The sequence below is a fragment of the Gorilla gorilla genome, chromosome 2, assembly GCF_029281585.2.
Source record: "Gorilla gorilla gorilla isolate KB3781 chromosome 2, NHGRI_mGorGor1-v2.1_pri, whole genome shotgun sequence".
NCBI lineage: Eukaryota > Metazoa > Chordata > Mammalia > Primates > Hominidae > Gorilla > Gorilla gorilla.
The window spans coordinates 43669134-43693363 of record NC_086017.1 but is presented as its reverse complement, the minus strand read 5'-3'; the positions used below and the strand labels follow the sequence as shown (position 1 = coordinate 43693363).

At 40.2% G+C, this 24230-nt stretch overlaps 1 protein-coding gene and 1 long non-coding RNA gene across 4 annotated transcripts in view; one reads left to right on the top strand and one right to left on the bottom strand.

The window, feature by feature from the left end:
* Window positions 1-14811, bottom strand: part of PDCD6IP (programmed cell death 6 interacting protein) — a 68075-nt gene extending 53264 nt beyond the window's left edge. The window contains exons 1-2 of one of the 2 annotated variants that reach the window (XM_031009628.3): window positions 14441-14811; window positions 1243-1297 (exon numbers count right to left, since the gene is read on the bottom strand). In XM_031009628.3, the coding sequence (XP_030865488.1) occupies window positions 1243-1297; window positions 14441-14649 (264 nt within the window). In that variant the 5' untranslated portion in view covers window positions 14650-14811. The remainder of the gene's footprint in view (window positions 1-1242; window positions 1298-14440) is intronic. The other variant, XM_031009627.3, reaches the window with a different exon arrangement.
* Window positions 14812-15074: 263 nt separating this feature from the next.
* LOC129532645 (uncharacterized) lies at window positions 15075-24025 on the top strand. Of its 2 annotated transcripts, XR_008678466.2 has the most exons (3): window positions 15075-15224; window positions 15383-16989; window positions 23321-24025. It is a non-coding gene; the product is annotated as an uncharacterized lncRNA (long non-coding RNA). The 2 variants fall into 2 exon arrangements; XR_010132783.1 differs by lacking the exon at window positions 23321-24025 and having other exon boundaries at window positions 15383-17719.
* The last annotated feature ends 205 nt before the right edge of the window (window positions 24026-24230 follow it).

Genomic DNA, 24230 nt, shown 5'->3' with positions numbered 1-24230 from the left:
GGATATTTCAAATGGTCATTCTGCCTTGGTAATCATAAACACTATCTTATTCATCTTTATAAACACACAATGACTTTAACGGAACAAAATAAGTAGTAGATGCTTGTCAAATAAGCCAAGTGAAGCAAGGGAAATAAAAGTAAGTACTACAGGTTTCCTAGAAGATGAAATTAAAAACTATTCCATGATGACAAAAGTAGGAGAATGGTTATTTTGGGGAATAGGTTAATATTTTATTTATTTATCTCGGTGGTGGTTATACAGGCATATTCACTTTGTAAGATTCAAGCTATACCCATGATTTGTTCACTTTTCCATATGCTACATGAAAATTAAATGTTTATTAAAAAACTCTCCCTCTGCTCCTGAAATATGTATTATCACATACAAAGATTAGAAAGAAATAAACCTCATTTAAATTATTTATTGCAATCTAATACAAAAATTTCTAAACTCTTGATTAGGGAAATTTTCAAACATACAGAAAAACTAAAGAGAATAAAGAGAATGAACTCCAGTACATCCATCAGCAGCTTTAGTCTTTTGCCCTTCTTGGTTCATCTACCTCCCAATTTGCCCTGCCTCCAGCCATCTACACTTTTTTTCCAGGAATATTTTAAAGGAAATCTCAACATATAATTATTTCACCTGTAAAAACTTTAGTACAAGAATGTTTAAAGTACTTTTCTTATAACTATTTTAAAATTTAAAAATATCACTAATTTTAAAATCTTTATCCAATCTCCAAAATAAAACTATAAGAAATTATCAGCATTTTCAACATCTAGCCTTTAAGGAGAAAATAGTTGACATTCACGTAATTAACATTTAATCAAAACAGCATTTGCAACTTTTACATGCAAATGTAACTTGTGCAAATAATTTTTAAAGCACATAAACTGAGACTAATAATTCCTGAATTGTGCAGTTTCCTTCCTAATTCTGAAAACGTCAAAGGAAAGGACACAGCAGATTAATCAGTCAACAGATCCTACTGACATAAAATGAAGACCAAAGAAAAAGAAACCATTGCTCTACATGAGCCCCAGAAGTGACTGAAGAATGACATGAACAGAATTCCAGGAGATTCTTTCTTCAGAAGCACATATATTCGCATTAGACAGACCTAAAAGCTCCTATTTTTATAACACTATCTCATAAAACTCTAAAGACAGTGAAGATATTGGCAGAAGGAAATGGGTGCTATTACCATATAATTTTAAGACAGAATTAATGACTTACCTGATTTTCAGAAAATGGGAATTTGGGTTCAATAGAACAAATCTGATCATAATATCTAAAAAATAGAGCAGAATTAATAATTACCAGAGCTAAATATTACATGCATTTATGTAATTACAACCGGTTTAAAATGATACAAAAATTATTCACGCTTACTTTGAGCAGCTATTTTATATGAAAAAAAGTTTTTTAATACGTAAACCAGAAGCTTAAAAAATATATGCAGTGAAAAACTATGAACAAAAACTCATACCCACCACCACAGAAAAATATTTATCAACTGTTATTGGCTAAAAGCAAACAAACATCTGCTCCGAAAACCAAAATATTTCTTAAAAATACTATTTCTTACTAAAATAAATAAGTTTGTATCCATTAGACAAATTAGTATCTCTGGTAAACTGCCAATTAAAAACAGGTTTACCGACTTTTAAATGTTTTGGGTAAGCCCGTCTCTATCTGTCTCCAGCACTGCCACACAGCACATCAAAGCTACCACTGTCTTTCAGCTAGAAATCCAAAAGTTTCCTAGACAACCTCTCCATCTCCTTTCTCATTCTTTCCGACCTGTTTTCTGCATAGCAGCCAGAATGATCACAAAATATAAAGCAGTCTTCCCCCCATCAGGGTGAGCTGTCAGTCAGCAAGTCTGGCAGGGAAAGGAGGAGAAAAGGGTCAGGCCAAGCTTTCTAACTGGCCTCTAATCTTTCCTCCTTTCCTTTTTCCCTTATACTTCCCCCACCCCTTCATCAGGGGTATTTTTGTAATGATTATTTCTGGGGGCAAATTTTCAGCAGGAGTGGGCAACATATCTGAGACCAAGCTTTCGGCTGGCATGGCTATGAGTTTGGTTATAAACAGGAAAAACTATCCAATTAAGTAAATACACTGAAGATAATGGAAGCCAAGTTTCTCAAGGTCAGAGATACAAATACCTGAAAGGGCCAGGCACAGCGGATCACGCCTGTAATCCTAGCACTCTGGGAGGCTGAGGCAGGTGGATCACTTGAGCCCAGAGTTCAAGACCAGCCTAGGAAACACAGCGAAACCCTGTCTCTACTAAAAATACAAACATTAGCCAGGCATGGTGGCGCACACCTGTGGTCCCAGCTACTTATGAGGCTGAGGTGGGAGGATCACTTGATCTGGAGGTCATGGCTGCAGTGGGTCAAGACAGCGCCACTGTACTCCAGCCTGGGCAAGACCCTGTCTCAAAAAAAAAAAAAAAATCCACAAATATGAGAAGGCAGAAGGTTAGAATAACTCCACAGTTTTAAACTGGAACTGGAGATATCAATGTGAACTTTTTTTGTTTGTTTACAGACAGGGTATCATTCTGTTGCCCAGGCTGCAGTACAGTAGCACAATCACAGTACATGGTAACCTTGAACTCCCAGGCTCAAGCAATCTGCCCACTTCAGCCCCTGAGTTGCCAGGACTATAGGTGCATGTCACCACACCCAGCTAGTTTTTAACTCATTTTTTAAAGGTAGCAGAGAGAAACAAGTATAAATGTGTAAGTATGTATTTCCTAAATGTATACGCTAAGAGGGCCTGCCTATAAGCAGTAACACTTCACAGTAGCAATAAGCACACCTACTGCCCAGATAATCTTTTGCATTAAAAGGAGCCAAGTGCTCCTTAGAGAAATGGCTGACTCAAGGGCTGAGACTGAAAAAATTCAATATTCAAGCCTAAAACATCTTGCTATGCCAGAAAGTTAAGGAAGTACTCAAAAAATGATGAGGACATGTCAAAAGGGCACAGGAGGTAGCTTTAAGGGGCTCCCAATGGCTAAGCATTGAACCAATCTAAATAAAATAACAGTAAAAAAATAAGAGCCCATTGAGGAAAAGAACACCATTCTGAGGTAAATAAACAGGTGAATAGGGAAAACTCTATCCTACGGTACCATAGTCTAGATGAAATTAGAAAAATTACCATTTGGTACCTTTCAGAGTATAATATCTAATTCTGGTAAGATTCATCAATAAATGATAAAATAATGAAAAGTGTGTAATGAAACAGGATATTACATAGTCCCAAAGTATCTCCCCACAAAATATTTACTAATTAGTACAACATGCTTATTAAATGTAAGGTCGAGAAACCCGGCAAACACCATCTTAACCAAGCGATAAAAATAAACATTACCACTACAGAACAAATCCACATCTTATTTTTCCTGATATGCACTAGAAAGAACACAGCATCACTTCGCTGGTACTCCTATGCAAAAATGCAGAATCACAAGAAAATGAGACAAGCCTTTATTGAGGAAAATTCTAAAAAGTAATTAGCCTGTACTCTTCAAAAATGTCAAGGTCATGAAAGACAAGAGAAAAACTGAAGAACTGGTCCAGATTGAAGGAGATTAAAGAGACGTAACAATTAAATGCACTGCATGATTCTAGATTAGATCCTGAACCTGTAAATAATATTAGGAAAATCAGCAATATTTGAATGAATTCTATGGATTAAATGGTAATAATGAATCAATGCCAACTTCCTGACTTTGAAAGTTGTACTATGGTTATATAGGAGAATATCTTTGTACTCAGGAAATAAACTCTGAAGTATTAAGTACTGAAACCCTTTGGTGGATTCCCATTACACTTAAAATTACATCCAAAAATGTTGAAGGTCTTACAAGATATGGGTATCATCCAACTCTCCAGCCTCATCTCAGGATATTCACTATACATTCGAGTCACTAAATTATATGCTCTCCTTGCTCAGGGCCTTCACTCTTTTTACCACCATTTCTCACTATTGTCTGGGCTGACATTGTTATCAAAGAAAGTTTTCCTCATTCATTCATTCAACAAATATATACTAAGAGCTTACTATGCACCAAACAATTTTAGGACATTAAGAATTTAGCAGTAAACATCTAAAAATCTGTGCTCTTGTGAAGCTTTTAGAGGGGAAGACAAAAAAGCAAAAATATTATATAGAAGACAGTGGTAAGTGCCACGGAGAATAAAGAGACAAGAGGAATAAAGTGAATATATGAGGAGAGGTAAGAAGGTTGTCGTTTTAAATAACATGGTCATTTGACTACATGAAAAAAAAGTTTTAACTTTAAAACAGCATGACCATAAAAGGCATGCAAAAGGTGATGAGGTGAGCCAAGCAGATATCTGAGAATTTCCAATCTAGGGAAAATCAAGTGCCAATACCCTGGGACAAGAGGGTACTTAAGAATGTATCTGGCATGGCAAGGAGACCAATATGATCATAGAGTGAGCACGGGAGAAAATAGTAAGTGATGAAGTCAAAGAAGTAATGATGCCTTGAGTGCAACTGTAAGACTTCTGAGTTTTACTATATAGTGTAAGAGGGTGAATCATCAAAAGGTTTGGACAAAACAGCAACATGACTTATTTTCATATAGTCACCATGACTGTTGTGTAGAAAACTGACTGCAGGTGTGCACGAGCAGAAGTAGAGAGATCAGTTAGGAAGCTACCGTAGTAATCCAGTCAAGAGATGATGCTAGCACGGATCAATGGAGTCCACGGTGGCAGCAGAAGTGATAAAGTTAATCTAGGCCAGGTGCTGTGGCTCATGCCTGTAATCCCAACACTTTGGGAGGCTGAGGTAGGAGGATCACCTGAGCCTAGGGGTTTGAGACCACCCTGGGCACATAGTGAGACCTCATCTCTACACATACATACACATGTCAGCCAGGTGTGGTGGTGGGCCTACAGTCCCCCAAAGGGACTATGCAGGGAGATAAGGTGGGAGGATCACTTGAGCCCAGGAGGTCAAGGCTGAAGTGAGCTGTGATCCCACCACTGTACTCCAGGATGGGCCATGGCGTGAAATCTTGTCTCAAAAAAATACAGTCAATATAACCCCTTTTTAAAATTAGTTGCCCCTCCATTTATAATCTCTCAGGTCCCTGAACATTTCCTTCATAGTATTTAACACAACTTGTGATATATTATTGGTGGGATTATGTTTATTGTCTTTTCTCTCAAAGGATTCTAAATTCCATGAAAGCAAAGACTAGATCTATTTGCTCTCTGTTTTGTTGCTAGCCCCAAGCAAATGAATCGGTAAAATGCAAAGTTTTCTTCTATCTCTGAAAAATAAAACCTAAAATTCTGGTTTGTGAATGAACAGGAGCTATCAAAGAACAAGCCCATAAGAAGGGAACAGCAAGTGCTAAAGGTCTGAGGCAACCACGCCTAAAGGTGTGCTTGGCACAGCAAGGAGGCCAATATGGCTATAAAGCCAGGACTGGCAAACTTTTTCTGAACAGTGATATTCTAGACTCTGCTGGGAAAAAGGCTAAATCAAGCATATAAGTATGTAACTACTTATATAACAAGAGGAAAAACCCCTGCCCTGCCCTGCCCTGTACCTTTTTTGCCTAGGTTGGGCCATCCCAAAATTGTGGCACACAGCTGCCCAGGTGCCATCCTGGAGACATTCTCCAAAGAAAAAGTACCTGTCTGATGGAGAGGAGCCATGGGGAGACAGGAGGAGTGACCAACATGGTCAGTTTTACTCTACCCCAATGAGACCAAAATTCTCAGGGAGAGTCTACTGTGGGCACCTGCCCCAGCTGGCTGTAGGTGAGATACTTTGCTGAGTCACCAATTTCCAGACTGAGATTCTACCATTTAGTGCCAAGCCAATGCCAAGCAGAATATTTACTCTGGTGTAGGCAGCACCAGAGTAAGTCTGGGCAGCAATAAAGCATGGCCACTGGCCAGGGTGACAGGAGCTAGAAGCAAAGGGGAGAATGGAACAGAGGCAAACAGCTAAGCTAGTTCTCCAACACTCACAATGCTAACCCACTGGAGTGGTGCCCATAGGCCATACAAAAACAGGCAGCTGAGCAGGCCTTATTTTGCTGACCCTTGCTATAAAGTAAACAAGGAAGGGAGTAGTAGGAAATGAGGTTACTTCCTCTGCAAATGGGTGAGGAAAAGAAGAATGGCTAAACTGAATGCAATAAAATTTTTATACCCATTCTCTTCACCCCAAAGTTTTTGAGGCCAACTAACAAAACCTGAGCTGTATGGGGGGAACAAGCCATTTATATCCTGTATTTGAATGATTAGAAGCTATGCGATGAAACCCTCAAAGTAAAATGGCTATCTTAGGACAGATTATAGAAGTTGAAATAAAAGTACAACAGGAGGGCAATCACTGGAAATCAACAATGTCTGATCAGTATAGAGAAAACTCCAACAAAATGAGAGAGATCAACAAATGCTTTACAAAAGAAAGCAGCCATTGCTAACTGCAGTTACCACGAGCAAAATCTGTTCCAGGAGATCCAACTACCATAAGCTACTCCTTCAATATAATTCCACAAGGTATTATCCCTCATAGTTCAGCCCAGATCACAAGCATCAAAGTTCTCTAGATAGGGAATCCACAGAAACAAGAGAATCTACCACACCCTTCTCTTTAACATTTAAGTACACTTTACTATAGCAGCAGACTCTAGCCTAGGATTTATCTCTAACAAAGTAGACCTAGGCTGCAAGTTTTGTATAAGTAGGCACAGGGAAAGCCAGTATGCTAAGCCAGGGAGTTGGCAAAAACTAGCACATTGTGGAAAATAATGGTGCAAAAAAACTGGTGTCTTCATAGATTCTATTTTAGAAATAAGTGAATTTTTTTAACCAAAACTATAAAATCCCAAATATATTTAAAAGGTATAATGTCACAGTCTTTCAAGTCAGATAGCCCTGAGTTTGAATCCCAACTCTTAGCTATGTGATCATGAAAAAATTATTCAATTTCTCTGAACCTTTCCTAAAGAGTAATAATACCTCCTTTAAGCGTGAGGAATAAATGGTACTGTATATCAAGTGCTTAAAATAGTGCCTGGACACACGGGAGTACATGTATGACAAATGGTAGTTATAGATTACTGTTTTGCAACTATGGAGAAGTACTTATATATGTTCTCCAGTATTTTATAAAACTCAACCACTTTGGCACAAATATATAATAACTCAACTTAAAAATCTCATGGGGAAAAAGAAACTAGGAAATAAATACATTTCTTTGAAATACCACAAATAGGTACAGGACAAATTCCCATTAGAAATTCTAGTTTAGGCTGGGCACGGTGGCACACGCCTGTAATCCCAGCACTTCGGGAGGTCGAGACCAGCAGATCACAAGGTCAGGAAATCGACACCATCCTGGCTAACACAGTGAAACCCCGTCTCTACTAAAAACACAAAAAAATTAGCCGGGCGTAGTGGTGGGCGCCTGTAGTCCCAGCTACATGGTAGGCTGAGGCAGCAGAATGGCGTGAACCTGGGAGGTGGAGCTTGCAGTGAGCCAAGATCACGCCACTGCACTCCAGCCTGGGTGACTGAGTGAGACTCCATCTCAAAAAACAAAAGAAGAAATTCTAGTTTAAAAAAAAAAAAAAACTGGCCAGGCATGGTGGCTCACACCTGTAATCCCAGCACTTGGGAGGCCAAGACAGGAGGACTGCTTGAGTTCAGGAGTTCAAGACCAGCCTGGGCAACACAGCAAGACCTCCTCTCTACTAAAAATTTAATAATTAGCCAGGTATGGTAGTATGCACCCACTTGGGAGGTTGAAGTAGGATTGCTTGAGCCCAGGAGATCGAGGCTGCAGTAGGCTATTGTGGCGCCACTGTACTCCAGCCTGGGCAGCTGAGCAACTGAGCCAAGGCCCTGTCTTAAAAAAACAAAAATGTTAAAATGTTTAAATAAAGATTAAATTCTATATTTAATTTTTAAAAAGGAAAAAAAAAATTTGTTTTTTTTTTTTTTTTTGAGACAGAATCTCACTCTGTCACCCAGGCTACAGTGCAGTGGTGTGATCTCAGCTCACTGCAACCTCCACCTTCCGGGTTCAAGCAATTCTCTGCCTCAGCCTCCCGAGCAGCTGCGATTACAGGCAGCCGCCACCACGACCGGCTAATTTTTTGTATTTTTAGTAGAGACAGGGTTTCACCATTTTGGTCAGGCTAATCTCGAACTCCTGACCTCGTGATCCACCCGCCTCAGCCTCCCAAAGTGCTGAGATTACAGGCATGAGCCACCGCACCCGGCCGGAAAAGAATTTTTTAATTTAAGGGGAAGGTGTGGGGATCAAGAACAACCAATCCACATGGCCAAAATAATACTGCAATGCTAATTCACACAACCCTATTCAGCTGCAATCTGTATTTAGGGATGTGCAACTCCAGACCACCAACTAGAGGATGAAACAAGAGAATCAGAAGAGCTGGGCCAGAGATACTGGCTGGAGTTCATAGACTCTTTGTGAACTTTATTTTCACACTTCTTTCTTCACCCAATTTAACACATGAAAAATCATTAATCAAGCACTACTGCAGCAGAGAGTATGGCAAAAAGTAACTAGCTGGGGAATCAAGAGGTCAGGATCTTAGTCCAGTTCTGCCATAAAGATAGCTGGGTGGGCTTAAACCTCCTGTGTAAAGCACCTCAGAAGATTCTTCTTACAGATGCACAGAATGATGATAGTCCTGATAAGATTTACTAAACACCAGAAAAGTCAAAACACAGAAAAACAAATCAGATTTTAAATCTTCCCATATGTTTATTCACCTATGCGGAATAAAATTATGGAGCCAAAAAGGTCTGCCAATTACAGATATTCCTTGAGACCACGGACCAAGTATATCTTTATATCCTCCACATTGTCTCCTACAGTATGGTTCACACAGACTCTCCATTAGTATTTGGTTAACAAATTGTAGCAACGTCATTGTGCTAATATTATCTCAATATTGAGACAGCCAGGTGGGAGGGGGTCCCTGGAGAAACTCCAACCAGCCTGTTCACTAAGGTGGAGCCTTGGGAAGTTCCATAGGGAGGAGACTGGCCCCTCCTCTTCCTGTGTGGAACTTGAGATTCAAGCTGCGGGCGGGACGTGCTCTAACTGGGACTCTAGCTTTGTGAGAGTTCCTGTTTCCCCCTTTTCTTCCTTTTCACCCAATAAAACCCTGCTTTACTCACCCTTCAAACCGTCTGCAAGCCTAAATTTTCATGGCCATGGGACAAGGAAAAGTTCTGCAAAGAGTATGTTCACCACCAAACCAACAACAAGAATCCAAACAACAGTTATGAAGTAAAACAGAACATTTTCTTTACTGATCTATAAAACACTACCACGTAGAAAATATTTCAGAAATTAAAAGAGTATTCCATCAACTTCATTTTACAAATGAAAAAGACAGTAGGATGCAACCAATACAGACTGAGAAAAAAATACACAGTCCTAAAATATATTAGAAAAACCAAAAAGATGGAAAACTAACCAATCAATACAAAAAGATAGAAAAAAGGAACAAAGAACATTTTTTAAAAAAATGAATGACAAGGGCAGAAAACCAACCAAAAAGCCTTGGTTTTAAACAAAGAAAAGGTGGCTCCAAACCTTTGGCAAATCTGAGGGAGGAAAATCACACATAACACATGCACAACATTAGGAATAAGAAAAAAAATCTTAACTACAGATTATGAGATGACAACATTTTGGGAGAACTTCCATGTGACAAAAGATAGAATAAACACAGTTGAGAGACAAGAAACAGATTGGAAGATTTTTGCAACATACCTAATGAAAAAAGTATAAATATCCAGAAAATGCTACAACTCCTACAAATTAGTAAGGAAAAAACAACTCAATAGAAAATGGGCAAAAGAAAAGAACAAGCAATCACAGAAAAAGAAACAAAGTGGCCAGTAAACAAAAACTGTTCAACCTCAGTAAAATAAGAGGAATGCAGACTAAAGGTACTATCTCTCACCCATCAGTTTAGCAAAAGCAATAAATTAAATTATTAATCAGTAAGTATTAGCAAGGATATGGAAGAATAAAGTACTCCCATATAGCTGCTGATGAGAATGTAAATTGTTACAAGCACTTTGGAGAGCTGAAAATGCAAACAAGTTCCTCTTACAGTTAAACAAACAAATCTGAATATTAAACACCCTTCTTTGCTCCCCGCCAAAACCCACTAAAACAAGAATTTAAAAACGTAAAAGATGTACATGAACATGGACAAAAAGAATGGGAAACGACATACAGGATATAAGAGGTTTCAAAAAAATTTACTAAAAGGTGAAAAGTGAATGAAAAAGAGAAAGCCAAAATCTAACTGGCTAAGAGGGAAGGGAGCCAAAGCAGAAGCCAAATCATGCCAGAGAAGCCAGAAAAGGATCTGAATTAAGAAACATGAGGTACCTCTGAAGATAGTTCAATGTGAGGCTGGAACGAGAAGGTATGGTTGAAAATCCTTCAAAGTTCAGGCTCCCAGATCCTCTACTCTGAAGGTACGTTCACTCTCAAAAAAATGTCAGAGATTGGCCGGGCACAGTGGCTCACACCTGTAATCCCAGCAATCTGGGAGGCCGAGGCGGGTGGATCACCCAAGGTCAGGAGTTCAAGACCAGCCTGACCAACATGGAGAAACCCCGTCTCTACTAAAAATACAAAATTAGCCAGGCAGAGTGGTTCCTGCCTGTAAATCCCAGCTACTCAGGAGGCTGAGGCAGGAGAATCGTTTGAACCCGAGAGGCGGAGGTTGTGGTGAGCCGAGATCATGCCACTGCACTCCAGCCTGGGCAACAAGAGCAAAACTCCACCTCAAAAAAAAAAAAGAAAGAAAGAAAAAAATGTCAGAGATATCAAATACAACTAAGGTGGAGATCAAGCACTCCTAAGTGGGGCAGGGAGTGCTAATTGACTACATCATTATCAGTCTATCCTATTCCTTATTAACAAAACTGTGTCCCTTTAGCTGAGTATACAGCTGCTCATAACGAAAATTCCTTTTCCTAGCATCCTATGAGAAGGACACACAAAATGGCCGGTAACATATAGGCAGGGTGTTGTGGAACAGTTGCCAGGAAACACCCTAAAGGGCAAGCCCCGTGCCTTTCTCCATCCTACTACCTGAAACTTGGATATGATTGCAACCTGGACCTGAGAACAATATTCTAGGTTTCAAACAGCAGAAAGCTGAAAGGAATCTGAGCCCCAATTAACTCCACAGAACCACTACACCAGCCCTGGGCTACCAGAACTACCTACCTGCCAACTTTTTACAAAATAAAATCTTAACTCAGATAATTTGGGATCTACCACATAGAAATGAACCTAACCCTAATGCAGGTGTCATACTAAAAATAGATGTACCTGATAGACTGCATACATGATTGTTAAGATCCCCAACCTCCATTCCCCAGGATAAAATTTAGAAAGCTGATAAGCAGACTTTTTCATGGAAGACTAGAAGCTTTCTCTCTAAAGAAACTGATCACCACAAAAGAAATTACACAATGCTGGTAACTGGTATATCTGGAGCTTCAAATAAAATACAAAATAAAAAATAAAAAACCAGCAGGGTTCCCATTTGATCACCCTAGGTCACCATTTACCAAGGTCTAATCAATTTTTAGTAAAAGCCACTTTATAAAGGAAGAAGTATCATATAAAAGGGTTTTTTGTTGTTTTGTTTTGTTTTGTTTTGAGACAGCGTCTCAGTATGTAGTTCAGGCTGGTCTCCAACTCGTGGGCTCTAGTGATCCTTCTGCCTCAGCTGGAATTATGAGTGCATGCTACCACACCCAGAACAAATGAGTTTTTTAAGTACTCATTCTCATTATTATAATATGCATAAATGTATATTTTAGGAAATTTTAATAGAACACCTACAAGTTAGTAATAAGAAAACAAGTCTATCACTGGAGCAATATATGGAGCTGCATATCAGGACTTATCAAGCTGGCTTCAATTATTTAGGAATTAGTTTAAACTCTGTTTTTTCAAAGTTCATTAGTTTAAAAGTTCATTAAGTTAAAAAATTAATGTTAAGTTTACACAATTATCCAAACATAATTATTAAAAATAAGATATTCTGCCGGATTTGAATGAACATCACACAACTGATTCACATCTAATTTTACAGCATATATACCTAGAAAACTTTTGTACCTACCTCCATTATAAACTTTAGTAATATCTCCAAGCTTACCCTAACCCCTCTAGAAGCCCAAAAAGTGAAAATACTTAATATTTGTTGAATTAATGTGGCAGGAGGGGATTATACAGAGGTGACTAAAGAAACATGGTTAGTTTCAAAGAGACTATATCTACAACAGGTCCACTACCTAGGAACAGTTCACACATTTAAGTCTGGTAAAAAGAATAAAGGAAGGAACAAATGAATTAAGTTTTAAAGTTGACAGGAGAACCGTATCCAAACCATTATCCACCTACCTCCCATGTCTTGTTAGCTTAAAACCCAAGCACCAAGTGCTTCTGAAGACCCCAATCTGAGGGCTGGAACCAAATTTGATATATTCAACAAGATTTTTATCACAGGGTTCATTATACCACAACTATGTTTTCTTAATATTACTAATGGAAAATCCTCACTGAATGCTATTCATGCCTACATAAAAATTACCTTGAAATTGTTTAATTATGTTAATTCTAAAGAATGGCTAAGTATTTCTAGGTTAACTTTAAAAAAAATGCTTATGCTATTAGACTAATGATCCTTGCGGCCAAACAGTTGTAGCTCTAAAATTTGACACCAAGGGGTCTTAATTCCTCTGAGCAATCTATTCAATACCCCTTCCTTCGGAGAACCAACCCTTCCCCAGTCCGGACTCATCTTGCTTTGATCCATGGGGTAAAGAGAAATTAAACCGGCTGGATGACTCAGATAAGGGCAATTAACTTAGCCCATTTCCCACCATCATAAATGGGTGCAAACAAACCCAGGAGCCTCCCATGGACTTCCACCAGAGCTAAGGAGAAAAGCACTCTCTTCTGTAAGATACTGAGTGTTGTGGACGATTGTTATTACACTACAGCCATCCCTCTCAATACATGAACAAAGCTTTCGAGGGAAGCATCACGGAGGCAAGACGATCTCCAGTGATACCTAAAGCTAAGGAAGGAATATCCCTAGACTTTTCAGTTAGCAGAATAAGTCTTACTTTTTTTTTTTTTTTTTTTTTTTTTGAGATGGAGTCTCACTCTGTCGCCCAGGCTGGAGTGCAGTGGCGCGATCTCGGCTCACTGCAAGCTCCGTCTCCCGGGTTCACACCACTCTCCTGCCTCAGCCTCCTGAGTAGCTGGGACTACAGGCGCCCGCCACCACGCCTGGCTAATTTTTGGTATTTTTAATAGAGATGGGGTTTCACCGTGCTAGCCAGGATGGTGTCGATCTCCTGACCTCGTGATCCACCCGCCTCGGCCTCCCAAAGTGCTGGGATTACAGGCGTGAGCCACCGCACCCGGCAGAATAAGTCTTTTCTTAGCTCAAGCTAGTTTAGCCTGGGTTTCTGCTACTTGGATTGGAATACAATTGTGATTCTCCTGTGAAACAAGTAGAATATACTATACGGAGAAAACGAGATTAACAAGGTAGGCAAAAGAAATGTTTAACTATAAAATCGTACAAAAATGTTCTTATAACTATTAAGTATCATGAAAGGAACCCTCATTAAATCAGCATGAGCTAAATAAGCGTTTGCTAAAATAACAAATTTACTCTACTGTGTATATACCTGTTTGTGAACAAACTGCTTTTAAACAAGCTACCTTGAACGGTTCTACTATGTAACTAGAGTTTTATTTCAAATAGTTGTGGCTCCTAACTTTCAGAATTCTCCATCTATCATTTGATTATTTTGAACTGAGGAAGACGGTCCATTTCATGTGGACAATGTGATGAGCTGATCAGACATTTGGTCCAGTGTCCCGATTCCCCCACTTCCCCCACTGCCTTCAAGCAACTACTATTATGAAATCAAAATGTGGCCCAAGAAAGACAGTGATGGAAAAATGGGGCGAAAGGGGAAGCTTCAGTTAGAGACCCAAAAAAGTGAAAACTAGTTCTAAGTAAATGTGGCAAAAGAGATCAGTACAGGGCAGACTGCGGCTCCCAGCTATCTGATCCACGGAGCCCTCGCCGACCAAGGGCTAGAGCAGACGTGCAGGCAGGACAAACGGGCAGTCACAGCGGGCCTGCAGGGCGGGTCCTGCTCACCAGCAAAGAATGCAGACCACACCTACGCGCCTGGTCAGGCCGGGACGGGGCGGCTCGGCCCAGGTTACAGGATTGAGGGAAGGGGGAAGACAGGAAGAGGGGCGGCGAGGGACGGCTGGCAGACAACCTACCCACTCCCAGCCCCGCGCCCACCTCAGGAGCGTCTCGAGCGCGCCCTCGTGCTTGTCCAGCGGGCGACCGACTGCGGCGCGGCGCAGCTTGCTGAGCTCCTCCGCCGCGCGGCAGTACTGGGCCTGCTCTTCCCCGCCGCTCGGGTAAGTCTGCTGGATGAACTTCACCAGCGGCTTGGCCAGGTCCACCTCTGAGGTCTTTTTCAGCTGCACCGAGATGAATGTCGCCATGATCAGCGCCTCCGCCGCCGTTCGGGCCAAACAGACCGCGGACAGCTTACGAGGGCCGAGGAGAGAGAGGTACCGGGCTGGCGGACTGGCGGACTGACGGACTGACTGGCTGACGGACTTGCGCTCCGCCTGCGTTCCGGGTCCGGCAACTTCCGGGAGCTCCAGCGCAGGCGCACTGGATGCGGGGTCCTTAAGGTGTCCGCGGTCACGTGAAGGTGTCGCGGCGGCTACGCCCACCTGGACCCAGTTTACCCTGTACTGTGCTGCAAAATATTACTTTCTCCCCATCTGGAATTCTTCCCTTCCTCCTTCCTGCCGCAGTGGTGTACTGAGCACTTTCACGTAAGAGTATTCCTCCACTCGAACAACCCCCTGGAAAAGTACTCCTGTCACTGCCACCTGCGAGAGTTTGCGGCTACCTCCCCAAGAGGCAGTCCCAGGGTTATTGTGACCTATGATGTTTATTCAACTACTGTTGACGGGCTGCTGTGCACAGGTACGGAGTGCACAGGGAACCTAGCAGGCAAGACCCCTGCCATCGTGCAGCTTACTGTCAGGTTGACACAGACCTTAAGGTAAACGGAAAAAGTATCAGGAAAAAAACAGGGTGCTTGGGATTTAGGAGATGTTAAGATCGCTTGGAGGACCCTAATTTAAATAAGATAAAGAAAGTAGGTTTTCTCCGAGTAGGTGAACTGAAAATGAACCTGTGTCTCTGGTTGCTGTTTTGTAGAAAGAACAAAATTTTAAATAAATTAAAAACGACACCTGTAATTTGAGAAGATGCTTGATATCAGAAGAGGAGAAGAGTGGAGAGGGGTGGAGTGGCAAAGGAGAGCCTCCAAACCAAAAGCCTGCGGCAGAGGCCCTAGGAGGCAAGCACTTACCATGTTTCAGGACTAGAAACGAAACATGTGACAAGACCTTTAAAAACAAATAGAATGGGATGGAATAAAGTTGGATGAGTAAGCAGGCATCAAATCATTCAGAAACTTGTTGTCCAAGTTGAAGAATTTGTTTAGTATTGTATAATAAATGCAGAGGAAGCTATATACACTTATAATTTACATTTTTTAAAGGCCACGTTGTAGCTCAATCGGATAGTTTGTCTTTTGATGGGATGTAGTATACAGTATCATCATGGTATATTCCAGGCAAAAATATTTAACTTGAATCTGTCAAGCCTTTGCATCTAACACAGTTTATAAAAAATACAACAGATAGATGAACAAACTAAATGATGCCAGAGGAAGTAACTAGACAGATCCAGAAGGTGAAACATTCTGCAGGATAACTGGCCCATCTCTTCAACAATTTGTCATGATAAAAGCAACTGCTTTATGAAAAGAAATTTAAGGGACATAACAGTTTGAATTGGATCCTGGTTTGAACAGACTGTCTATAAAATGCATTTTCAGGACCATTAAAGAAATATGAATGTAGATGGACTGAGTATTGGATAAAATAGAACTGTATTGCCATGGAAAAGATCATTAACTGAAAAGAGCAAGTCACGGAATAGTATGTTACAGCATCTCATTTTGGTTTAAAAATGCACATATATGTATTTATGTACAACTAAAAAAATAGTGGGCTTATACCCTAAGGTGTTAGTATTGGTAATCTTTGGAAGTGGAAATGTGTATTTTTTTTCTTTGTGTTTGCCTATCTTTTTCATTGTAACTTTTGCAGCACATAGACTACTTTCATTATAGTAAAAGTTTATTTTACCACAATTTTTTTTTTTTTTAGAAAGAGTCTCACTCTGTCACCCAGGCTGGAGTGCAGTGGCACAATCTCAGCCCACTGCAACCTCCACCTCCCAGGTTCAAGCTATTCTCCTGCCTCAGCCTCCTGAGTAGCTGGGACTACAGGTGCACACCACATGCCTGGCTAATTTTTGTATTTTTAATAGAGACTGGATTTCGCGATGTTGGCCCGGCTGGTCTCGAACTCCTGGCCTCAAGTGATCCACCCGCTTCAGCCTCCCAAAGTGCTGGGATTACAGGCGTGAGCCACTGCACCCGGCCTATTTTACCACAATTTATAAAAATTTTTGTTTATTTTAATTAAGCTATTCTATGTTAAAATAAGTAGCCACCCTTGGCTGATGCATAAAGAAAACATTAGAGGAAGGAAAGAATGGAAGCAAGGAGGCAAATCATGAGACGATTTCAGAAATCAAGACGAAATCAGGAAAGCTAACATTAGCAAGAGTGAACCAAACTGATAATATCTTTGAATTTAAAACTGAAGAATTTACCAATGAACTGCATAGGAAAGTAAAGAAAAGAGAGTGGTCAAGATAGGTCCTGGTTTTGGGGCCTGAACATCTGAGTGGTTAGTAGAATCATTACCAGTTGATAACCCATGGAAGAGGGTGGGGGATGGGTGGTGTCTTGTAGGTTGGTTGACAGGACTGACCCATTGGGAAGATAATGAAGAAGCAAAGTATATGAAAAGAGGAGAAAGGGTAACCAGAGGAGGGAGGATACAAAGGGAGTGATTAGCCATCAGAAAGATGAGGGACATGACATTTGTTGAGGCAGATGGCAGAGAAAAGAAAGTTAACATAGATGTGGTTAGTTTTGTGGCATTGACCAAAGGAAGATTAAGGTGATACTATCTGATGGCTTGGAATGAAAACCAAACTCCCTGCCACAACATGATGATCTTTCTCTGCAACTTCATATTTTGCCTCTTGTTCCTCATTTGTTACCACTGAGTCACAATGGTCTTTTTAGTTTCTCAAACTCACCAAGATCTTTCTTGCCTCATGTGACCTAGAATGTTTTCTCCCTTTCTTCATATCTCAGTTGAAAGGTCTCCTCTCCTCATCATCATACTATCTAAAGTAGATTCCCTCCCTTGTTAACCTCTAGCGCAGCTATTAATTCCTTCATAACACTTACCCTAACTTGCAAGTATTTTGTTTGTTGATTTAATTTTTATCTGACTTCCCCACTAGAATGTAAGCTCCATGAGGGCAAAAATTGTGTGTTTTGTATACTGATGCATCTCTAGCACTTGGTATAGCAGGCATTCAATAAATATCATTAAATAAGTTTCACCCTTGTAAAAAAATATATATATATATATAAAATATATTCTCTACTTCCAAAATAACACACTTTCACCAACAACAAGCACTCCAGCTAATTAGGCAATAGGCCAATAAGCAAAGAATGATGGTATATTAGTCAAGATTGGCTAGCTTATGTTCTGACAATAAACAATTTCAAAATCTCAGTTTCAATTTTAAACTCAAAGATACTAATAAACATTTGTTCTTTGCTCACACAAAGTCTAATATGGAACAGGTGTAGAGTTGTCCTCCAACCAGTGTCTGAGCAATCCAGACCACTTTGATCTTGTAACTCTGCCATCCCAACATGAGATTCCACTTTCACTGCAGAAGAGAGAATCTATAGCATCATGCAGCAGCTTGTCACTACCTCAGCCCTCCCACTTCCACTTGCATTTCACTAGCTAGAACCTTTCACATGGCTCCACCAAACTGCAATGGGACTGGGAAGGGGGAATCAGATATTAAGGAGCATTTATAATGCCTTCCAAGGGTGTGTTTCACTGCTTCCAAACTTGCTTATGATGATGTTTTTCATTTATGTAATGAAATGCCATATGTTCTTAGTGTGTATTCTCAGCATAATGAGTACATTTGGGGAATATTAAGTCAGTGGACTTTCCTTCTTGAAAATTCCTAGTTCTGGGCCTATCATTAACCCTACTGATTGAACCAGTGGAAATAGTTGCCTCTTCGAATGGAGAGAACCCTGCTGAAGGCAGCTTTGAGTTTCAAAATAGTGTGTTTCAAGTCCACATGGAGACGATAGCCTGAAAGTAAGCACTTATGATTTTTGGAGGAGTCTTTGTTATTAAGGAGAAAAGAGGCTTACAGAAGTCAAATTCAGAAGACTGTAATATTTTTACAATAAATGAGAGTAAACAGTATAAGGATTTGATGTAAGGGAAGTTCCTGCAGTGCAAGAAAGAAAGTCCTTTTGGTGCTGAGCGGAACAGTCTAAGAGAGAGAAGGTGAAGAACAAAAGGAAAATGTAAATGTGGTATTCACACTTCCCTACTCCACGCTCAGGATAAACCTAGAGTATGAGGTAGAGGCGGGAATCTAGAGGGGAGGAAGCATAGAATAGGAACACCCAAATAGACTTGATGAAACAAAAAACATCAAGGATGGCTCCCGTGTCACCTGGGAAGACACACTTCATGTAAGGAATGGAAAAAAGGCAATGGTAAGGGACAGGGGCCCTGGATTTTTTACAACATGCGATAGAGAACTATTTGTCTCCTTAATTTATTAGCATATTTAACTTTAAAAAATAATAATGAATGAAAGAAAAATTACCCATTTTTCAAATATGGGTGTGTAAGTTTTTTCCACTTTGTACAAAAAATTTTAAAGAAACAGAAACTGCTGAACACCTTATATTCAGAATTACTCCCTGTATAAGCCCATTCCAATTCCATGTACTGCTGATTAAATTTCCATCAGTTGTCAGTTCTCTAATATCAGTTTCACTGCTATTTAACTAACTACTGCCCTTTGCTACCAGTGTCTCTCTTGGATGAGAGTCACTTTACTTGAATAAGATAACTTCTGAGAATAAATTTATGCACTATTTTGGAAGAATTGCTCTATAGAGTAAAAAATAATTCTGGATAATTGAAAGTTATCTTGTGAGTATCTGGACATTAAGGATACATTTCAAGACTCCTGTTTTCACTAAAATCCAATATTTGTTTAAGCACTTCAAGTTAAAGAGGAGCATCTTCCCCTTTCACCCTGACTATTGTTAATTCGTTTTTGAAGCTATATAAGAACGTTTCTTTAATCGGTTTTGCCTTAGGCATACATTAGCTCTCTGTTCAAGACTTAGTAGCAGAGAGTAGTAAGTAAATGGTTATTAGTGGTTCTTCATATAAAACACATTTGAGTTTCTTAGAAGAAAACTATGCATAAAGATTACTTTCAGATATCATGTCTGTAGTTCGTTAATAGAGAAGTTTCTCTGAACGTGTAGAACACTGTAATAAGATAAACAAATTTTTAAAAAGAAAAAGTAAGCATATATACAAAATGTATGTAATTTCATTTGTCTTCACTTATTTAATATTTATAACCATACATTAAATGAAAACCAAATCCTACAAGCTTCATGGTACAAAGTTTTGGTAATACTTGGATGACCAGACTAAGTTATTCAGCAGATATTTTTTGAGCTTATAGTGTGTGCCAAACAAAATGTAGTTCAAGAGAATTCTGTGACCAATCTATTAATCTATTGTATATATTTACAGAGGTCTTTAATCCACCCTTATATAAGGTAGTTCAGCAAACAGTTCATAGGAGGAGGTCTAGGAAAGCAGTTAAGGAAAGTCCTAAAATGGCATCTCTGCAGCAAGCAGAAACTACAACTAGCCCAGAATAAGGAGAGGGTGGAGGGGCGCAGGAGGAAGATCCAATAGAGGGAAAAAAAAGGTTGAAGGGATTAGATAGAATAAAAACCACCAGGGTTCTCGTTGGAAAAATTATTCTTTTCCCTTTGTAATTAACAACTAATTTGTGGGAATATAATTTGAGGCTATTAAACATACTGTTCCACATTAAACTTTCTTCCACTAGTTTTAGCATACTTCGATGATTCTTCCATGAATCTAGTATTTCTGTGATGATTGCAAAATGGTAATTTTCTTATCCATTATTCTGCCTATATCTATTAGCTGACATTATTCTAGAAAGAATTTTCTTTTCTCCCTTATTTATTCATTTATATGTTTATACCAGCATGGACCCATAGATTTTTATTTAATTTGATAGATTATAATCTGTTATTATTATTTATTTTGACGCTCAGATTGTCCAAGATTTGACTGATATGAACACCCTCAAGCTGGCTCCTGTGTTCTTTTTCTTCCAATATTTTCTTTTCTTTTCTCTTCTTTTCTTTGTTTTTTTGTTTTGTTTTTTTGAGACAGGGTCTTGCTCTTTCGCCCAGGCTGGAGTGCAGTGGTGCAATCATGGCTCACTACAGCCTCAACCTTCCAGGCCCAGGCTCAAGCAATTATCATACCTCAGCCTCCCAAGTAGCTAGGACTACAGGTGCACACTACCATGCCCGGCTAATTTATTTGTTTATTTTTTGTAAAGACGGAATATCCCTATGTTGCCGAGGCTGGTCTCAAACTCCTGGACTCCAGGGATTCTCCTGCCTCAACTTCACAATTCATTTTTAAAATTTCAGCCACAGCATAGAGTTTTGCAGTAAACGCTCACCTACCCACCACCTAGATTCTAACATTAACATTTTACTATGCATGCTTTATCTCACATTTGTCCATCTAATCTTCCCTCTATCCACCCGTAAATCTACCTTGCTTTTTGGATCCATTTCATAGTAAGTTGCAGTCATCAGAAAGGAAAAGTAAAATAAGTAAATTTATTGGTAAATAGGCAATTGATGGGAGTCAAAAGATATTTAAATGATATCAATGAATGTCGCTTAAAGTTAAAAAATCAAATAGCAGAAGGAGGTAAAGAAAAAAGGAAGTAAAGAAAAAGACTTTTAAAATGACTCACAAAAGAAAACCCAATGTGATAGATTATAAAATTGGCCACAAACTCTTCCTCTCCCTTTATCATGATTTTGCAGTGTGACATTGCAGATCTTCCCACCAGGAAGTGGAGTCTTTTTCTGCACCCTTTAAGTCTAGGTCATTGATGTGAGCTGCTTTGGCCAATAGGGCATTAGCAGTTGTGATGCAAGCAGACACTTCAGTCATCAGGGTTTGTCCTCTCTTACTGCACTTGCAACCCTGTGACCTCCATGTGTACCGTCTTGCCTGCTGGATTATGAGAGACGTGGTTGAGTCACTCTCCTAGCCCTAACCAACAATCTGCTAATTGTCAGACATATGAACAAGGCTATCTTAGATCATCCAACAACCAGGCAACACCCTAGATGACCTCAGACACAGAAGCAAGCACCTGAGAGATCAGCTGAGCCAATCTAGACCAGAACTGTTAAGCCAACCTACAGAATTATGAGCTAAATAAATGGCTGGTTTTTAAGTTTTGGCATGGTTTGTTATGCAACAGAAGCTAACTGATACACTATCATTATGGTACATGCAAGCAACATACCTAAAACAAAATGATTCAGAAAGGCTAAATAGAAAGGAATAGACAGACATACTAGGTGCTGTGGACTGAATGTGTACCCCCAACAGTCACTTCTTGAAATTCAGTTCCAAATGCAATGGTATTTGGAGGTGGGACCTTTGGAAGGTAATTAGATTGTGAGCACAGAGCCCTCATGAATAGGATTAGTGCCCTTCTAAGAAGAGACGCAACAGCACTTGCTTCCTCTCTCACTCTGCTATGTGAGGATACAGTAAAAAGGTGTCTATATGCAAAGCAGTAAGAGGGCACTCACCAAAACCCAATCATGCTGGTACCCTGCTCTTAGACTTCACACCCTCCATAACCGTAAGAAATAAATGTTGTTGAAGCCGCCCAATCTATAACAGCTTGGACTAACTAAAACACCAGACAAATGGAAACAATAGGAGTGCAGGGTCGTTCTTTTGATATCAGACAATTCAGACCAAAAAGGCTTAAATGTAATTAAGGACATTTTATAATGCTAAAGGCTAAAATTATCCAGAAAAAAAAATGTAGCTAAAAGCCACAATAAAGATAAGAGTTTGAAATATCAAACTTTTGTATCAGCTAACCCAAAATATCTGTGTACCAAGTAACACAGCAACCACCATCATAAAAAAGAAACTATGGGATTACATTTCCAAGTAATAATTTCTCATCTTTGGCCAACTCTGTGAGTAGCTAAGGGAATTTTAAAAAATATTACTCAGGGATGATCCAAAGAAGATACATTTGGAAGCAAGATAGGTGGATTAAGTCTGTGCTGAATAATAATTTGTCATACCTCATTATAAGAGATGTGGCCATGGCCAGGCGCGGTGGCTCACACCTGTAATCCCAACACTTTGGGAGGCCGAGGAGGGCAGATCTCCTGAGGTCAGGAGTTTGAAACCAGCCTGGCCAACATGGTGAAAACCTGATTCTAATAAAAATACAAAAAAATTAGCCGGGCGTGATGGCAGGCGCCTGTAATCCCAGCTACCGAGGAGGCTGGGGCAGGAGAATCACTTGAACCCGGGAGGCAGAGGTTGCAGTGAGCTGAGATTGTGCACTACTGCCTGGGTGACAAAGCGAGACTCCGTCTCATAAAAAAGAGAGAAAGAGAGAGATGGCCTTGTAAAATTATAGGACAGATGGACAGATGGGAAAGTATGTATCTTCTACCTTGTGGTTAGGCTGTACTCTATGAAAATTAATATTTGTCTTTGGGAGATGGTGATTCAGCAGTCCCCTGCAGCACAGTCAGGAGAGCAAAGAAGTTCATTGATGACTCACAAGAGAAGTGAGTTCCTTCACTGTGGGGAAAAGCAAGAGAGATCAGATTGTTGCTGTGTCTGTATAGAAAGAAGTAGACATAGGAGACTCCATTTTGTTCTGTACTAAGAAAAATTCCTCTGCCTTGAGATTCTGTTAATCTATAACCTTACCCCCAACCCCCTGCTCTCTGAAACATGTGCTGTGTCAACTCAGAGTTAAATGGATTAAGGGCGGTGCAAGATGTGCTTTGTTAAACAGATGCTTGAAGGCAGCATGCTCCTTAAGAGTCATCACCACTCCCTAATCTCAAGTACCCAGGGACACAAAAACTGCGGAAGGCCGCAGGGACCTCTGCCTAGGAAAGCCAGGTATTGTCCAAGGTTTCTCCCCATGTGATAGTCTGAAATATGGCCTCGTGGGAAGGGAAAGACCTGACCGTCCCCCAGCCCGACACCCGTAAAGGGTCTGTGCTGAGGAGGATTAGTATAAGAGGAAGGCATGCCTCTTGCAGTTGAGACAAGAGGAAGGCATCTGTCTCCTGCCTGTCCCTGGGCAATGGAATGTCTCGGTATAAAACCCGATTGTATGCTCCATCTACTGAGATAGGGAAAAACCGCCTTAGGGCTGGAGGTGGGACCTGCGGGCAGCAATACTGCTTTGTAAAGCATTGAGATGTTTATGTGTATGCATATCTAAAAGCACAGCACTTAATCCTTTACATTGTCTATGATGCAAAGACCTTTGTTCACGTGTTTGTCTGCTGACCCTCTCCCCACTATTGTCTTGTGACCCTGACACAACCCCCTTTTCTTTAAGCACCCACGAATGATCAATAAATACTAAGGGAACTCAGAGGCTGGCGGGATCCTCCATATGCTGAACGCTGGTCCCCCGGGTCCCCTTATTTCTTTCTCTATACTTTGTCTCTGTGTCTTTTTCTTTCCTAAGTCTCTCGTTCCACCTTACGAGAAAGACCCACAGGTGTGTAGGGGCAACCCACCCCTACACTTCACCTGTCCTTTCCTTTCTGGTGAAACCTGGATAAAGTTCCCCACGTTCTCCACCCTAACTTGGAATATGAGAGAACTCCTCTACTCTCACCCAGCACAGTCTCCCCCAGAGT